This window comes from Rhipicephalus microplus, chromosome 1 (genome assembly GCF_043290135.1).
Source record: "Rhipicephalus microplus isolate Deutch F79 chromosome 1, USDA_Rmic, whole genome shotgun sequence".
Classification (NCBI taxonomy): domain Eukaryota; kingdom Metazoa; phylum Arthropoda; class Arachnida; order Ixodida; family Ixodidae; genus Rhipicephalus; species Rhipicephalus microplus.
The window spans coordinates 245,636,510-245,656,209 of NC_134700.1; the positions used below are offsets into that span (position 1 = coordinate 245,636,510).

Consider the following 19,700-nt stretch of genomic DNA (forward strand, 5'->3'; position numbering starts at 1 on the left):
TTACGAAAAAGGCATGAAGCTACCATGTATACAATGGAGAAAAAATACTTCCTCCCATCAGCCTTGGCTCTCACGCACGCCGACTAAAAGCAAAGCGTCTGTTGTCACGACGGCGCTGGATCCGATGCCAAAGACATTCGTCAATCCAATGCTACACAGATTTCAAGCTTTGTTCGTTCCTCACAAGACCTCAAGTCGTGTCATCATCAGTGCAGATGTGCAGGGCGGGGGTATGCCATCCAGGACGCAACAGCCAGCCTCGTCCACCTGAGTTCTCTTAGATATGGCCAGACTGCTTCCCCCTGCTGTAGATTTTTTGTGCGAGTTAAGGAACTCCTTTCTGAAATGGAACTATGGTGCATTTTGACATTTTTCGCTCTCGTTAACACCCGTTTTTGTTGTTTTGTTAAGTGTCTGACGCGACTTCTTCCGGGCGGAGGGGGAATCCTGTAACGTAAGGTTAGAAGTAGAAGCCGAGAAGGAAGAAGTGAGAATGGAATAAACATGGAGTATGAGCCAGGCCACGTCTCCCAGTCATCATAGCGTCACACAAGGAACAGCTCTCTATTGAATATCTGGCATATTATTATGGCAATTATTACTGTTTAACATTGTAATATTGCAAAGCTGAAACTTTAATCTGATATTCAGTTTGATATTAATTTGATATTAATTTGATATTGCAAAGGCTCTTTTCATTACAGAACTTCAATGTTACTGTCCTATAGCCACGAGGGGCACACACTTTTGTCAAGTTTGCCAGCCAAGTGCACTTTTTGAACAACAAACGCACATTGGTTTGCGCAAAGGTCTGTCAAAAATCACTATGTTGCCAAAACGGACAAATTCAAATCAATTCTGAAAGTTGAGTGCCTGTGCTAACTATTAGAATCTGCTGGGTGCACGAGAAACAAATTTAACATGCCAAAATCGACGATCCAAAAGCGCCGATCACCGGTGATCGATTTGAATAGGAGTGGTAACGAAAGAGTTAATCACAAGAAAAACAACAATCTGAGTTAAAAGTGGTCACGTGACACAGAGTGCAAACCTACAGACAATGAAGCCGAGAAAGGTGTCGGGGGCAACATTTGTAGTCTTTTAACTGTGCTGTAGCGATTATGATATAAATGAGAAGAAATTGAAGTGCATCCAATGAAAACTTCCCGCCAGTAAGGGACTGAACCTAAAAATTTTGAAAATGCTTAAGCTTTGCCTTCAAGAGTAGAACTTGAGAGCGTAACTGGACCATGTGCAATGATGCATTGCCTTCTCAATTGCTAGCCTGGCTTCAGATTCGTGGTGTATGCCTCAACCATGCTATAAAAAAAACTAATGACTGTGCACATAACATTGGACATTTTGAACTATCCTGAAATGCCTTATGTTTTCAAGTGCTGTTTACAATTGCCCACTATGTCGTAACCCTTTCTTTTGCAGATCGGGCCCCCTACAAGTACATAAGGCAACACGCAAACTTACGAAGCTGCTCACTTTGTAGATACTTTTGCAGCTGATGATGATTAAACATGTCTAAGCGCTTTGTGGTGGTTGGGCTTTTAAAACACAGACTCGTTGTGCAATTCACTTGTTCAGAAACCTCGTGCTATTCTACACTTCTGTCATGCAATATTAGATGGGTTTAGAAGGTTTCTTCCACTACACCACGTTCATATAGCAGTGTTTTTTCCCAAACAGTTTCAAGCAACAGCGTGGATCTGCAATAGAACGCCTGCTTGCCATGCAGACGACCTGGGTTCCCATTCTTACTCGAATAGAAAATTTTTATTATTTACTTTATTGGCACCAATTTCAATTTTTCAGTTACGGACAAGATATTTTTTTGCCCACAACCAACAACACTGACCCCGACACCGCATTTCTGTGAAGCGAGGTCTTTAATGCTGCAGCATTAAAAAAACTTCTAAGTAATGCATTTGACGCTCCTTGATTTGAGCTATGGCGACAGTCATCCTCTCATCCCCTTTATAGGGTATTTATATGCAACACTTCTCACGATGGAAACAACAGCGGGCATAAAAGAGTCAAGGATGTGCACAACAATGGCAAATATTTGTCTTCCCACACATGGTCCTAGCAAAGAGTGTAAGAAACTTGAAATAAAAAGTTGAAATGCCACATTATTAAGATCCTTCGTGTTAATGTGAGCAAGCCAGGGATGCTCCCCTGATCGTACTGCTAAATATCACTCTCAGAAAGCAGTAGGCTCCATGTTTGATCTCTGAGTGGTAAACTTGCTTACTGAACGTCCTACTGTTACTGACGTCGTACTGTTGTACATAACGTCGTACTGTTACGTATAACGTCGTACTGTTACTGAACCCACACAATGCATATCACTAATGCAATATCAGCGAAAATATCACACCCAATGCCTATGCCACACTAGCAGTTCCCCATCATGGTGGCCACCCATACGCCCCAGTTGTAACATCCCTTGAAACTGTTGATGGCGTAGCACAGCACCTAGCGGCACCTAACACAGCCCCAAGTATGTTTCTGTTTTGTGTTTTTGTATTCCACGTTAGGTGCACTACACCTTAATTCAACACTAACACATGCACTTGCTTCAGGTCACGTTTATGATGGCTAACTTTCTTTGACCAAGTTTGCCTTCGCATGCATGACCCGATAAGTGAATGCAGAGAAGTGTACAAAAGACAGATGCTGCTGTCAAAAGCAACGGTTCGAGACCTAAGTGTAAATCATCCGAAAGAAAGTTGTTGAGAATTACATTTATAGCAGCATGTTAATCATTGTTGACAGTGAGCAATGTTCGAGAGGAAGGCACCTTGGAAGGGAGGTCCACCAGGAGCTTCACCTGTGCAAGGACAGCGTAGTGGTGGGACAGTGCCCAATGTCTGAAACACAAGAAGCATGCAGTAGCTGAGTCAATTCCATTAAAGTACTCACTTATTCCTGGCATTTTGTGATTTCAGACTAGCATTATCGCCCTAATTCCATCAAAGGGAGGAATAGCCACTGAACCAACGAAAGGAAAAGCACAGAAGTTTCTGATATGCATCCCCAGCTGTAGCTCCACAATATTTTCTGACAGACAGAAATTCTTCATTCCTATCTACCACGTTTCACCTGCATTGATTACACCAGTACAAGGCACAACTTGTACCAGTCAGAGGTACCGATACGCTCCCATTCACAGCTTATCTGCGTCTGCTATACATGCTTCAATTTGTGACCATCGCCAGACCAATTGACAAGAAATTTTTCAGGCAATTAAATTTGGGAATGGTACTGCACAACCCATCTATTGTTACCAAGGTCGTTCTGCATAATGTTGTTTTTATGCATATGCTACATAACGTTGCGCAGTACCGTTCCCAAATTTCATTGCCGACACATTTCTTTTCAATTGGTCTGGCAGTCATCACAAATTATGAAGCATCTATAGCAGACACGGCTAAGTCGTGCAGATTATTGCTAATCCCCCTCACCACCTTTTATGGTAACCAGCATGTGCATTTCGGCCCTGCACACAAAGCACACACAAATTTGCCCACCAAGAAAAAAGATCATTGTCCTTTGTGACAGGTACTACCATTTAGTAGCCTCATTCTATCTAAGTTTTGCTCACCAAAACATCTATAGGGGACGTGTGGGTGAATAAATAGGCTCGTAACTATAGTGAGAACATTGTGGTGCTTTTGACCTTTGCCAGTTTAGTTGTTGATTTTCCTTTCTCTTGCTTACTGCATGTATAGCCGAGTACACTGAGTGGTCTATGTCGAACCTTTGTCACGGCTCAACAAGGAAGAGAACCGTGAGGCACCAGAAAACAGGTTCACGTAGCGTAAGGGTAGTTAAAGAGCCAGCCACAAAACAGGGAACGTACTCAGGCCGAGCTGCAACAGGGGTTGAAGGCTTGCCCTGCAGGTTTTGGCAGTGTTCCGTTAATTGGGCCACGTACTGTTTCACCTGCAAAAGAATGCATATGATTGCAACAGTGTAAACTGAATGCACACCGTATAGCATGAATGCAATGGTGGCCACAAATGTAGACAGCTATTTTGCCAATTTATGACACAGCATTGTTTGTTCAGGGCAATGAATATATGTGTAACAATTCCTTTAAGTACAACTTATGAGACTATCACAATTGAGCCAAGGAAAGCATAGGGGACATTACACAAACTTAAGTGAGAGTCGTTACATCACAGTTAACTTCGAACAATATGTCCTCTATGCTTTCCACAGCTTAGCTGTCTGTCGGTTTTAATGGTTGCATATTAGAGCAAACGAGCCCCCTAGAAAATTCCTTTACTACTTTTTTTTTACTGCCTTCAACTGTCCGTCAAAAAATGTGGTGGCTGCGAGTTGTCTTTTTCATAAGGAATTCAACTAATCAAATACTCTCTAGCGTTCACGCAATGCTTTGCTTTCTAAAAAATTAAATATCACGGGAATGTCCCCCCACGAGGTGAGCAGGGAGACAGAAAGGAAGAGCAGGAACGAGCTTGTTTGGTTGGAAGATACAGTTTCACTACCACAAAAGTCAAAAGTGTATCGATGCGGAATAGCGCACCACTTACGTTAGCAGACGTTCGCTGCATTGCACCGATAGTGTCGGCCGCCTCGATGAGGTCTCTGTACCGCTCCCTGGGAGAGCAAGAACAACATTTTCGATCGTTACACAGAAAATCGAACGCAACGCAGTAGCCTATTGGTACTGTGACTTTATGATTATAGAAACAGCCACGTAGCAGTTACCCAACCATCTGCCGCAGATCTTCTTTCTTTTTCTCGATATCAGCCCTGTACAGAATAAAGTATGTCACATACTGCCTTCAATTCATAGACAGTACGAATTAAGATAAAACGCTCACCTTATGCTTTGCTCAATTTCATGAATCTGCTTGATGCTGTACTGCTCAAAGAGCAAGTCTGTGCCACCGGATACCAGCTTCATGGCGCTGATTCGCTTTCCGACACGGAGAAAAAATTACTGTTACTTCTCCGCGTACAGCCGTTCCATGAGATCACGTTAGCTTGTTCTGTTTGCTACCGTGGAAAGGGCGCAACGTTGTTAATGTTGTTTTGCTAAACTACAGTCAGTTTACAGCAGACCATGAAACCATATTGGCTAGTGACTAGACTCGTTGCGACTGGAAACTGTGCTCGATAGAGCAAAGTCAGTAGTGTGCCAAACTGCGATTCGCGTGAGTTACAAGCGTGCTTTTAACACAAAAATAGATACGGCTACACGTAAAAAGATGAAATTTAAACAATTTTTTAAATTTTAATCTTTGCTATAAGCTTGCGAAACTCATGTGTCGTCTGCATCACCACCGCTATTACCACAGAACACCTATACACTACCTTGTTGTCGATAAAGTTGCGAATTCGCATTTTGTGCATGATACTACGTGAAAACATCGTGGAAACGAGGCTAAGAGTCGAAGTAACAAACAACCTTCGACTTGGTCGGTCCCGTTTTTCCCCTGCTTGCTAGCAATAGCGTCACCTTCAAACTGTAGGTCGTGTTCAAAACACTCTTCTGCAGTTGGTTTCACGGTAGCGCGTTTAGGTCATTCAGCATGTCATTCGCAAGTGGCCATTTTGGATGACACCTTAAAAAATAAAATCCTCGTGTATCCACGGGGTGAATCATGACGAGTGGACGCAGCACTGATGATCGTTCGGTGTTACCGTAAATCACCCGTGACATTGCCCACCTGCGCATGTGTCAATGTCTTCACCTCCGGTAGACAACGCTTTTGGTGAGTGTTTAGAAAAATATATTGCCACAGACATATCAATAACATTTCCACCGAACATTTAGCCGCCGCTTGCTGCGGCTTCAACTCCAAGGTAGTTTAATTGTTGGCGTTGGTGCTTTGCCGCTGTTGTGGTGATGAAGCCTTCTATTCAAGACGATACTTGGGATGCTTGAACACCAATATTTTTGGTCTGTCTGTGTCATGAGATTCAGCCACCCGAGCAAGGCTAAAGCATCTGCTGAAGACCCAGCCATCTTACCCACGCATACGGCCACTATAGCGTGTGTTCGGTCCATGGTGTATTCTTACACCGTGGTTCGGTCTTGGCGAGCAACAGGGCCCCGTTAGCCATCGCCTCGCTTGACTAACGCATCTGCACACGAGCCTTCGAACAGCCAGGCACCGAACGCAGCGTGGAAAGTACACACAGTACTGCTCTCCAACAAGTCGCAACACTTAATTGCTCGGGGCAACATCAAAAACGCAGTACAGCGACCGTTGAAAAAGGCAGCGGGAAAGTAAACGAGGCTTATCCACGCCACGGGCGAAAAGTACAACACAAAGGGTGCCGCGAGCACGTCTCCGTGGGCAAAAGGGTTCACGGCGACACTCCGCTGAAGGAAACAGGCCCTCGTGACAATGCAGCACGCTCTCACGATCAGTGACAACAGGGCCCGATCGCTTGAGCGAGGGCAAACTCCGCTCGTGTTGGCTTCGAGAAATACGGGTCGGGTCGGGGTAGTACGACCATGCGCGAACACATAGCGCCGCTTTTCGGCCTAGCATTCGGAAGGGGCAACGAAAGGTAAGCGCTCGCCACGGGCGCAAGGTACCGCTGGGGAGTACCGTTGGGGAGTATCGAGAATCAGTCGAAAAAGCCCGCGTTCTCAATATGCGGCTGATTAACGTATATCTGCGCGTGCATTTGTAAATATCTTCAGCGCCACTTCATAACGTTTAGCTCAATACAAAATTGCAACACAGACTCTTCCCATCCACGTGCTTCGCATAACCTCGATTCCCAAGGTACGTGGGATTTTCTCAATAAAATTTTAATGAAAGCTTAGAACTGTCTAATTGAAAAAGATGAAACAGGGAAACTTTATTATTGTATTTAAAAAAAAACGCTACTCGAGCTGCTTGCTTCGTTCTTTTATCTCGTATAGTCGGCTATTAATCGTACATATCAGAGAGAGAGAAAGGGAGAATCAGAGGCTATTCGTTACAGCTTAAAAATAATAACGTTACAAATTTCGGATCTGACGAGTTGCGTTAACAGCGGATATCACGACATACGAGTGAGAGGCTACAGAAATCGTGTGCAAGTCAGTGAGGAGGTGCTCCTTTGTGGCTCAGAGGCTATCGACGCGCGCTCACAAACGAAATGTCGGACGTTCCATTCCACGCACCCGAGTGTTTTTATTGCATTAGCAATTATATGGGCACTCTCAGCTGGATTTTGCACCTCGCGCCGGTGTCTACGTCACTCGCCATATATGTATACGTATCTATATATATACGAAAACGCAAGAAAGAAAAATAATCTAGAAAAAGACTCCGGCGCGCGAAATCAAACTTGTGACTTCTGAAAAGCCTGTGGGAAGCATTAACGACTGTGCCATGGAGAGGTACGTCCTTCGACGTTCGAGCGGCAAGATATTTATATCTACCACTTACCACTTTTGACGGGCATCTCGGGGGGGAACTATCATGTTTTCAGCATTACCAGCAAGCTGGCACCATGAGCGCGCACCGCCACATCGTCCCAAGGCGGCCACAGAGTTTCCTAAAATTAACTAGAGGGGACTCTGGCGCTGCGATCGTTCAGCGGCCATGGAAATGATGGGTAGTACACACATTTGCCTATAGTCTTCGTACTTGCGGGCGGCGAATCGTACTAGCGGCTTTGCTTATTGTGGCGTTTCGGTTTTGTTTTGAAAGAAAGATTCAGCCCATTTGAACTTCGTGACCCGATTTGGAACGGTAAGTCTAAAAGAATAAGATGGTTAAGCGCAACCGCTGAACATTTGCTAATATTTGTTTTGTTAGAAAACAACTCTAAGCCACACAAACACACACGGAGCCAAAAGCAGGCCAGAAGTACGAACATTAGACAAATGTGTGTACTACTCATTATTTCCATGCTCGCTGAAGCGCCGTGCGTTGCAGCTCCCATTGACACTAGCGCCAGAGTTCCCTCTAGTGTATATTAGAAAACTCTATGAAGGCGGTGGCGCGCTCTCATCTCTCATGCGTACTATGCCCCACGGAGAGGAAGGTGATGGACGCTCGCTCGCACGCCCTTATCTCACTGTAGGGAGAATCGTACGCCTTGGTTGGTCTTGGGATTTGACCGGAACGATTCTGTCACATAGTTACTGGGCGCACAAAGGTCACTGCAAATCGTTGCACAGTCTCCGTTTGCGTAAAGAGCACGCTTTTCAGGCACAGTGAAGTAAAGACTGAAACGGTGATTCGCGTTCATCTGTACCTGTGATTACGTTTCGTGCGTCATTTGTGCGTGAGAAAAGAGGGGCGCGTTTCGATCTGCTTGCCATTCTGCGTGTGACCTTCCAATTTGTTGCTATCGCGTTAATTCCTTCCCATTTGCGGCAAAGCTGTGACTTTTTGTGGATTACTTTTCTTTCTTGCATTTTAATATGTATAGTTAGTGATGAATGATGATACTTATACATACGGTGAATGACGACCGATACTGGCGGCACAATGCAGCCGAGGGTGTCCATATAATTGCTATCGCAATAAAAACAGGGATGCAGAGCGAATCTCCCGTTGGCAACGCTCCACTACTAAGGACATAAGGAGTGTTTAGAGCGGATTTCTCAAGACGGGTTAAGACGCAGTAGAAACACGCGCGCAGATTCAAATATGTCGGTTAGCTCTTGTGTACGTTTCTCCCCTTCGTGTTGTCCCGTATCAAAAAATCTGCCCTAAACACTTCAGATACCTTTACCTATGATTGTGGTTGGGGCAACTGCAGGTGTGGCATGGCAAGCAAGTGCATATGTGAACGCCTCTTCGTGCACATGTCGGTCAACAGCACGCAACCCGCGAGCCGAGTGCAGTCCAATACCCCTCTCTAACCTGTCGATCGCATCGAGGAGCGGACGCACACTCGTTCACCAGACGCATAAATTCGTGGGGAGCCGGCGGCTGGGCGTATTATATAAGGCCGCCAGCGATAGACGCACCTGCGGCATCACAGCGGCGCCGCCTGCGAGGAGGTCGGACACGACGTGCTGCCCGTAAGTTCGCTGAACCGCAGCACTGGTCAAGTGCCTCCGATGCGGCAGGAACATTCCGAGTACCCCAGGTCACCCACCGATGTTTATAGGCATACATTTACCACGGTTAGGCACTCGTCGTCCGGCGAGGATGACCTCTACTTCGATTGCGGCTCGAAGTGTCGAAAAATGTTTACTCGGGCGAAAGCTATAGCGGCTATGTCGACGCTCCCCTCCGCGATTCATTGCAATACATCTCAGAACTTTCTCGGTCCCCGACCAGCGAAACCAATGATGACGTCACAATACCGTGACGTAATCGTATAGCCCCCGTGACGTCACAGGATGACGTCATCAACTGACATCGTCGATCCGTCAAAAGTGGGCCGATCGCGGAGTTGTTGCTGCACCACGTCAGATGCGGAGACCATCAGTGCAGGACAGAGGAACACCGCGACTGACTAATAACGCCAAGGCATAAAAAGGGAACGACGTTTGTCAGTTGGCATAGCGTAATCACAAGTGAACTGTTGCGTGTACAACACGGGCCTGTTGTCATTCTCTATTCGTCACTGTTGAACGCGCTGCCGTTCACTTCAGACGTCAGGGTATAGTTCCGATCCTTTCTCTCTCAGTGCTGCTTGTTGCGGGAAGTCTAATGAATCACCGAGCATGCAGCAGACATTTCACCTCCAAATGCTGCAGGGATGGAGTGTGACATATGCTGCGAATATTTTTTCACGGCCGCTCAGCGGCAGTGATTTTTCGAGTTACAAGTTAGAGACCCTGAAAACGCCTCCTTCTGAGAACTTGACCTTCAAGCACAGCCAAAGCCATGGCGCGGTGTCTATGAGCTGCGTTCGCGCCGTAGACACCAGCGCGTTGGTCACGTGCTTCGTTCCACGCGCCTCGCGTGTCGTCGCAAAGGTCAGTCTTTCGTGCTATCGCCGCCAGAGGCTCACTGCATCAAGTTTACTGCGCGCTTGCGCCGGGAGCAGCGAGCATGTTGTCTTAATATGTGAGGTTGTTGCTGCTATCGCTCTACAGACTTCGTTCTGCCACGCTCAATCGCGCACGACAGAGCGTATAGCGGATGGGTGAAGGACAGGAAAGGGTCACTGTCCTCCCTTTTTCACTCACAAGACGCTGCGCCCTGCTTTGTTGCCGAAAGGCACGTGTTTCCTAACATCAAACCGCAATTTTGGGGCGGTAACACAACACGCGGGAGCTCAGTGTTATCTTAATAAATAACAGGATTTCGTTTTCTCCGAAGGATGGGTCTGGTATGAGATTGCGATTGATATTGGTAATTGCACGGATGTTTCTCAAGTCTGTTTTGATATTTATTGTCTTCCCATTGAGCGTTTAACAACGCATAAACAAGTGGGAAGACTATTCAGTGAGTTTTTCGCATGCAGTACGCAGGCATACAAGCTTGTGGTTAAGGTCTTTTGGATATCCCGCCTCAGTACGCGGCATGATTTCTCGAGGAGTGTGGTGGATTGTAGATCTCTCTGTTTACTTACTGCGAGTACTTAGCGCACCTGTGACGATGGACGCTGCAGATACAGCAGAACGCGAGCACCACAAAAAGTTCTCGCAAACCCGGCGTGACCGAGTCTCCTCCATTTATCGAAGTATCAAGGCACAGCAGCGGAGTTGTTGTTTGGCAGTGGGAACAATAGCTATGTTGACCATAGTCAATCACGATATGTTCTCAGCTACTTTTTGAGAACATATCGTGGATGTCTGGGTGGTTGGGAGCCACGGATGGTGACCGTATCATGCCAAGAGGTTCCTTCGCGTCAGTTTGATGAATTTGGATGGAGACTGTCTGCTGTTACTGCTCCATGACAGAAGCCATAGCAGGACGGTGAGAGGCCTCGAACGATCATACTGGTGGTTCGCAGAGCAACGCGGACGCAGATGACCTTGACATGTCATGTAGGCAACAATATGGCCGCCGCCGGCAGCAGCGTGTCGCTCTCTCGCCACCGCGGTGGAATCACCTAGCGGCTACTCCGCCCTGCGTGCTCTCTGGCCCTGCTCCTCCGCGGCGAACGAGCGCTCCGGACCGGCTCAGGAAGGAGAGGAGGTCAGCGGTGTTTTGCTCCTTCCCCCGCTCGTCTACTTTCGCCCAAGTCCGGCTGGCACTTTCGAAAGATATAAATAATCGGCCAGAAAGGAAATAAAACGATACGCAGTGGCGTGAAGCGGCGCTCTCTTTCGTTGTCTGCATGCCCCTCTCTACATTCCGCCCTGCTCCGGCCGCCTGTGTCGGCGGTGGTGGCCGGCAAGCGCATGTTTTTCTCTCGACTGGCCCACTTCTCTGAGAGACGGATATGTCATTTTTGTGGATCTTTACGTGTCCGCGCTCCACCACATCAGCCGCAGGGGTCGTTAGGCAGTTCACGGCCGGGAGACTCGGCGCGTCCGGGGGCTTCCTTCTTTCTTTGGCAGTTTTTTCACCTTTTCCATGGGAGGCTATCAGGTGCGAACGCAGAGTGCATGAATCGGGTCAGCGAGGCTCCGGGGTCAGTGTGGCTTCTGCACATGTCGCATGAGGCAACACCGCTATGTGTGGTCGCTTTCCTATCTGGTCCTTTTCGGTGCCACGTGTGTTAGCGAACCACTGAAATTCAAAGATACGTTTGTACAAGGCCAAGGCACCGATTCGACCAAAACTACGCATAGTGCGCCCATAGGTACGCAGGTACATCCGCTTAGCACGCATAGTACGGTTCTGAAAAAAAAAATGGCAGCATATCCACGGAGTGAATGATGGAGAGTGGGGCGAAGAATTCGTCCGTTCATTCGTTCTTGCTTCCGTCCGTCCATGCGTCCGTCAGTGTAACCGTCCATGCGTCCATCAGCCCGTCCGTGCGTGCGTCTCTTCGTGCGTCCGTCCCTGCGTTCGTCCATGCAGCCGCCCCTGCGTCCGTTCATGCGTCCATCCATGCATCTGTCTATGTGTCCGTTCGTCCATCTATTCAACACTCCAAGTACCACCATCTCGCATCTTTTCATCATATATTCCCCATATAGAAGCACCGCCATCCAGTGGACATTCCAAGGACTAAACGAAAGGTGGCACACGCACACTTTCTTACGGCTTGCGCTTCGGGTCCACTTCCCACCTTTAACCACCTCGAGTTCATGGTATATACTAGTTCACTGTATTCATGGCACTGCGGCCGAACGCTCGCTAAACCTTTCGAAAACCAAGGAGGTTACGCCCAGCGAGTATGACGTAGCAAACTTTTTCAGTCAGATAGTGCTCAATGTACATGCCAATGGCTGCTAATGGGAAATGAGAGGCGGAGAATTCGGCTTTTTACTTTCTTACGGCTTGCGCTTCGTATCTACTTCCCATTTTTAACCACCTCGAGTTCATTCATGGTATATACAAGTTCATTGTATTCATGGCACTGCGTCTCAACGCTCGCTAAACCTTTCTAAAGCTAAGGAGGTTACACCCAGCGAGTATAACGTAGCAACCCTTTCTTGTCAGGTAGTGCTCAATGTACATGCCAATGGCTGCTAATGGTGATCGCAGCCTGCGCGTTAACTAAAAGCCGAATGCTCCTGTCTCTTATTCCCCTTTAGCAGCCATTGACATGTACATTGAGCACTATTTTTTATTGTTCAACAACGCACAGAAGAAGTCTCTCACCGGCACCACCTTGGAGGTCAAAATGTTATACTTGTTACATACTACGGGGGACGAACGGGTGCCGCTATAAGTAGCTTCGCCCCTAAAAATAATAACGAGGTGATTGAGCAGACACGGAGTTCTAGAGTCAAGGTTAATTAAACGATCGAAGACCATTGCGTGCCTCCGAGTCAGAAGATCAACGCCGGCTCACCAAGAGCATGGTGGAGGCTGCGGTATCCTAAAGAATCACCACTGACCCCCTCTGAAATAGCGCAACCAGTCTCAGTACTGGTTCCCTTCGTTTTTTTTCTTATTTTTTTTTTTGGGGTGGGGGGGGGAATAAAGATACCACCACCACAACGTCACTTGGCCACTACAAAACACTTGCTGATGTCCGGTGTGTCAGAGGCGGGCACCCCCCCCCCCCTCTTGAAATCATTTTTTCATGGCATACCGACCGAACAGTGACCATCATTAGGGGTGCCCTCCCCAAAATCAAGGAAGTGCCCCTCCCCGTAAAAATTTCTGGCTACGCGCCTGTGCTAACCACTGCTGATGGTGAACGCAAAGAGTGCAACGCGTTCTCTTCAAATTACGGCCGAATCCTCGCTCTTTTGGCCAATATCGTCCCTGAACAGAACCCGATATTCAGGAATGATACCCCCCATCGCGAGCCAGCACAAACATAAGATGAGCAGTTCACTACTGCGCTATTCGCAACGATGCTGCAAGTGCAGTTCTGAACAGTGAACCAGTTTACACCTTTAAGTGGGTTTGTCTGTGTCTCTAACACCCTTACACCCCATAATAAAAAGGTATTTTCACGAAGCAATACACCAAATCACGGGGAGTTGCCAATCGTCTAAACACCCTTATCGCCGAAAAACAGGGAAAGATAAACGCTACCACATAGGGAACAACCAATCATATCAGCATAGAAGACGTACAGGTGCGAGCATGTGTGCAGAACACGGGATCCCGTGGCAGAATGTATCGAGGCGCCGTCTACCGACGTGGTGCCTGCTGCGGTGCGCATGCCGGTCCCACCGCTATCAGGTGACCTCTAATGTCGCTTTGTCTGACAGGGTGACGGAGCTCGAAACAAAAACAACTGAGTATCGTTTTATTTGCTCCACCTAATCAAAGTCGTTCTTTTACAAAACGGCTGTGTGTGGGGGGGGGGGATGTAAGTACGGTGTTCGAGTTGTTTCTTACATCGGCTAATTAGACTAACTAAGCGTAACTACCATGGTATAACCTAACGAATCCAAGCATACAATAGTGTGTTTCTCGGCGCCGCTTGCCTTTGTCGCGTTAAGCCAAGTTACATTTAGATGAGCCCAGTTAAGCCAAAATAGGTGTAGTCGAAACTAATCATAGTTGAACATAGTATGACCTAATAAACCTAGCATAAGTAATAATGCTTGGCCTCATCTTTTCGCCAACGTTTTATTCTTTACATTTATATTACAATTACTTCTAATAACGTCGTACCCCATACTTCCCTTGTCACCATTGCCTGTTCTCATGCAAGAGACATTGTAACCTATGCCTCCTAGAAAGGACGTCTCTAATACATTCTAAGTGAAGTGTTGTGTAGGTATATGCAATACTGAAATTGTTAAGCAGCATGCTACACTATTTCACTTGAAGGCGAAAGCCTGTTGTAGGCGTGGTAATTGTCACCAATCATGCGATTGGGCAGTCGCCGGACAGATTCCAAGGGCCAACGTATCGTCCCCCCCCCCCCCCCTGAAACGCACTACGAATGCTTGGACAATACAGGGTACGCACCTTTAGTGCGCCAGCGAACGCCGGTTGTGGTCCGAAGACCGAGTCAGAGCCAAGAGTTGACAACAAGAACAAAGTATATTCTTACTTAAGGCAGTACAATCATTGCATAAACAAATACGCACATGCACATTCCGCTAGTCCAGTCACTATATAAATCAAATGATATTTGGGACAACGGGAACAATCAAACCAATCACGCTACAAATGCAGTCTCATGCGTCACCAAATCCTCTGAAAACTTAAGGTCTTCAAATATTCACCCATCAAACGAAATCTTGAACAGAGTCCCGAACGCTTCTCTTCAAGGAAACACGGAGACTCCCTGCAGCGCGGGATGTGCTTGAGCGAGTTGGTTTAAGGACATCCATATAGACGAGAAAAGGAGTCATGTATAACGGGCCGTCGCCGGCGCGATCTTCTTACTGCTATTCACTGACTTCATGACTCTCCGTTGCCGCCCGCTTATATCAGGCCGTGGTCAAGTTCGAAAACGTTCCGCACCACTCCCGTGTGCGCAGCACATCGAAAGCCTGGGAACGGACTACAGATCCTTCTGGTATGTTCTACTACGCAGACGGACGCGCGCCGGCGTTAGCTTCTCGAATTCTCTCGATGTTTCCCGGTGTTCTCTTTCACGGCGTGCGTTGTTTGTGGAGTAACTGAAGTGCTGTTCGCTTTGGAGAAGCGACCGTTGCTGGCATCTTGAATCGCGGCGCGTGATCGGCCGGCGCCGTCTGTTTTGACGCGCTGGTTCCAGCGCTCGCCAGTGACGCACACAATCGGGGACCGTACTTCTATTCTAATAGCACAAAACAAGCCGCAGTGTCAGAGAGATGCGCAAGTCGACCACCGCTGTTTTTTCACGCGAGAAGCTTTGTGCACCTCACGCGGTGTTCCACAACGGCCGGGATCGGCCGACCTTTGGCAAAGCGACGATTTCATGCGATGACCTCGTCATTTTACGTTGTGTGATGACGTTACAATATCGGGCATCCCTGATGTCATTATGACTTAACAACAAGTCTTTACGTCTCCGATTGCACCCCTTGTAAAGTTATTTTCGCCTCATTGGGCCCACGCGTCCTGCGGGCTTGCTTCACCGCGGAATGATTACGGAATACGCCGCGCGTCCGCCATCTCGGAGGCCATGCTTATGGAACAACCAGGAAGAGTGGTTAGCGTCGACGTCATCGCCGTGCACGCGAGGAACGGCGCTGTCTTCTCGTGCGAAGCAAGGGCCTTAGTACGAGGCGTTTCCTGCGTCGTATAGTGTCGTGACAAAAATAAGTGAGCGATGGTTAAAGTACTGGCAGCAAAAAACTGGAGAGAGGACAAAATGCACTAACTCGCCCAGGAACGCATTTCTCTTAAACAAATTGTGGGGAAAATAAGTACGTTGTACAGCAAGGGGCGAAGACTGGGCAGTGAATTCACGTTTTGTTTTTCATACTATAATACAATAAGATAGATTGAACCAAAGTATACACAATTAAGACATGGCAAACTTTAAACAAAAACGTTTTTTTTTCTTGTCGAGCCTGGTGGCACACATGTCACCACCCTGTAATAAAGGCGACGCTACTATCATTCATTCTTCTTAGTAAGGTATCTGAAAAATACCCTTAGCGCAAAGCGCTGTCGGTTTTTTTTTTTTTTTTGCCCTAGCGACCACGTGTCTGAGGCGTGTGCGTAACCGGCCACGTGCAAGCACACGTGTTCTGAAGTGTAGCGTATTTATTGATTTTCGCGGTACCTTTTGGCTTCGGATCAGGGTATCTAGTACGTCGTGTCCTGTGGTTATTTATATATATAGTGTGACGCCGGAGAACTGATCTAGCCATGACACTGCAAAGTGTTCAGGGTGCGGAGTAGATTGTAAAATGGAAGTTTACGTGGAAAAGAAAGCAGAAGTTGACACAAAATGTGGGCAGTATGCCATAGAGGAGAAAACGGGAAAAATGATGGCTGGCAAGATTGGGCTCGTGGCGAGAATCGCAGAGCTGGAGAATGTGTTTGTGACAGAGTAAGAGAAAACGATGGCTTGGGATAAAGGCTTAGGTAAGCCGAGGAGGGGCTATCGAAGGTCGTCAAAGTTGACCAAAAAGAGGCTAATGACGGTGAAAACATATGGCGTCCCCCGGGTCGACGCCATATACCATCCTATTGAGTTCCCACCTATCCGTTCACTTGATTACGCCATATACCGTCCTATTGAGTTCCCTTGTATCCGTTGACTTGATTACAGAACTGAGCTATGCCTGGGTCATGGTGTATCTTAAAATAAGGCAAATCGTAGTTTCGATTGTATAGTAGTTCTTTCTTTTCGTTCGGCGATTCATGTTATTGGGTTTCTAATGAATAAGGTCGTGTGACCCCGAACACTCACTTGTTAGTGTTGGCAGAAGTTGATATTAAAATCAGATATAAGCACGCACACTAAGCACGCTACGAATGCCCGGACGCGCATGCACCACCTTGGCGCGCGTGCGTGTGTGTGCGCGTGTTTGCACAGACATGCGAAATGAAAAAAATGTTCCGGAAGAAGGACTACAACAGCTTGATTTGAGAATGGGTAGCACTACGACTTGCGTAGAAAACAACCATATGCGAAAAATGCAGTCACACACGTAACGCATCAAATTCCCTTAAGCACTTGCTTATGTAAACGAAACTATGTACTCCGCCCTTAAAGAAAACCCGAGTATTGATAAGAATGTACACACACTACGTAATGGTCATGGTGCACTCACCGTGGAGAATCAAGTCGTCGCGAGAGAATTGATTGGAACAAACTATACTTTAGTGTCCGTCACCTTCTTCCCAATGCGTTTCCGATTTGCGCCGTGCTTTGTTGCACGTCGTCTGCATCCTTCGAGAAATAATTGAACGATACGTCGCCATCTTTCCACCGCCATGCCATGCATAGCGACACACTGCAGTGGTCTTTGGACACCACTTTCTTCTTTTTTTCGGGTTCACAGGTGCGACATGGAAAAAACAAAGGAACTATGCGGTCGCTTCTCCACGCGCGCTATACGTGGTAACATATCTTCTTTCTGTAAATAAACTCTCTCTCTCTTCAAGGTTGCCCTGCTAGCGCCGTTTCCAGTCGCGGCCGCTAGGTGGCGAGCGCTTACTTGGAGTCGCGAGTAGATACAAACTGAAGTGTTCGCTGCAGGGCCCATAAATTTAACCTACCACGATTGAAAAATTTTCGCTCAGCGAATGGCGTGAAATAACGACAAAAGACACCTTCGAATTCGTGACGTCTCGTGAAAATATTTCGACCCAAAATTTTAAAATGAAACTTTGATTGTGAATTGATCCTCTATTACAAATTAGCTACACTGGAGCTTTCAGATAACACTTTATCTAGCTAAACAAGTCAATTTGTGTAGGTAAATGAGAGAATATGACCTCATATAGTCGGTCATGGCCTAAACTATTCGAACGGCCACTGAATGTTTCGCATTGAAATATTCACGAGCGCAACGTCGCTCACGGAGAGTGAATGCGCCGCTCGGCTAAATGGGGTTGTTACAGCTATAGTCGCGGTGATGGTAGAAACATTTATTGCCACTTTAGAGCGCTGGTGCCGAGCCTCCTTATGGCACGTGGTGCTCCTTCACGGTGAGGAGACGCGGAACGTGAGCAAGAATGACGAAAAATATTTCCAAAGTGGTAACGAAAACCGAATTGCTTAATGTGCTGTCCATAAGTGCGATGTTTTCTACACAGAAATGAACAACCGCTTAGATTGCTTAGCGAGAATGCCACACTTACTTGTTCTTGTTTTTGTTGCCTTTCACATGTGGCTCATACCCACTGTAAGGGATCGGCCGATAACTGAGTCGTCGTATAAAGTATTCTTCGATTTTAGAGGAAAGGAACTTACAAATTGAAAACGTAACAAATTTTAGAATGAAATTTTGATGGTCACTGATCGGTACCTACTATAAAGTTTTTGTATTAGTAATACATAATAATCTAGAACAAAACCTTATTTTAAAAAAGGAGAGAGAAGTTATGCATATGTCGACAAAGAAGAATAATATTACCTTCGTTACGCAAATGTTTCTTTCTTTCTTTCTTTCTTCCTTTCTTTCTTTCTTTCTTTCTTTTTTTCTTTCTTTTTTTGCTGCACGACATTCCGGATTGCACAACGTTTTTGCACAACGTTCATACACGCTCTATATAGAGCGGGTATGAGCCACCGGTGGCTACGTACTACTACATATACAAGGGATGAACAGACTATCGCCTTAAGGAGCTTTGTCTGTAAAAAGAATGAATAAACCACATTTTGTTTGGTTTTTGCATGTACGAAGACAATCACACCTGTGTGTCTAAACAAGAAAATAGACAGATCACCGATGTTACTAACATGGGAAAAAGAACAGCAATCCTGGCTTTCTGTGCGGTGTTATGCGGTATAACGTGTCAGATTCCAATTTAACGTGCTTAAAGAGGTCATAGGTTTAAACTCAATCGCTAATCATCTCTTCCGAACGATGTTTTTTTTTTTAATTTTTGCCCTAGTACTCGATATTTAGTCATCATTGTACCATCTGCGCATTATGAAAATTGTTGAAAGCAGTTTTGAAATGCTTTTGGCCCGAGTATTGCGATTTTTTCTTGAGGTATACACTACTCCCTTCGAAGGGGTCCTGCAATTGTGTTTCGGCAAGAGTTATGGTACTCTGTTGAGAACTACTATAAGCCTATATGGGGGCATTACTACTCTCTGCCTCAAAAATAAGTGATTTACTCTGTAATAGAGCTTTGCATATGGGACAAGAAAATATTCCCCCAAAAAGAGCGCCCGGCAAAATTAAACCGGGAAGCTTTTCAAAGCGTATCTATCTATCTATCTATCTATCTATCTATCTATCTATCTATCTATCTATCTATCTATCTATCTATCTATCTATCTATCTATCTATCTATCTATCTATCTATCTATCTATCTATCTATCTATCTATCTATCTATCTATCTATCTATCTATCTATCTATCTTCTTGCATATGAATAGCGGGCCGAGTAACGCAGTGGGAGCCTTGAGCGCAAAGCATCCACACATGTATCGTGTATTGTACGCCTGAGCGCAATCGCGACTGCGCGGTCACGTACCCGTTTCTCACGGTGTCCGCTGAAACGAGAGACGATGCGGGGTGCATTTGAGAACACGCTCTGCGCGAGCGTCAGCACGAGAGACGCCGCAGTGAGCATTTAAACGAAATAGCACC

General features: G+C 46.5%; 2 protein-coding genes across 3 annotated transcripts in view; both read right to left on the reverse strand.

The window, feature by feature from the left end:
• Cog1 (conserved oligomeric Golgi complex subunit 1) overlaps nucleotides 1-5,093 on the reverse strand; it is a 54,120-nt gene extending 49,027 nt beyond the window's left edge. For both annotated transcript variants that reach the window (XM_037434540.2, XM_037434532.2), the window contains exons 1-5: nucleotides 4,866-5,093; nucleotides 4,750-4,794; nucleotides 4,572-4,638; nucleotides 3,875-3,957; nucleotides 2,813-2,882 (exon numbers count right to left, since the gene is read on the reverse strand). In XM_037434540.2, the coding sequence (XP_037290437.2) occupies nucleotides 2,813-2,882; nucleotides 3,875-3,957; nucleotides 4,572-4,638; nucleotides 4,750-4,794; nucleotides 4,866-4,948 (348 nt within the window). In that variant the 5' untranslated portion in view covers nucleotides 4,949-5,093. The remainder of the gene's footprint in view (nucleotides 1-2,812; nucleotides 2,883-3,874; nucleotides 3,958-4,571; nucleotides 4,639-4,749; nucleotides 4,795-4,865) is intronic.
• The window catches only part of LOC142814169 (uncharacterized), a 578,033-nt gene that overhangs the window by 226,367 nt on the left and 331,966 nt on the right, over nucleotides 1-19,700 (reverse strand). The window lies entirely within an intron of this gene.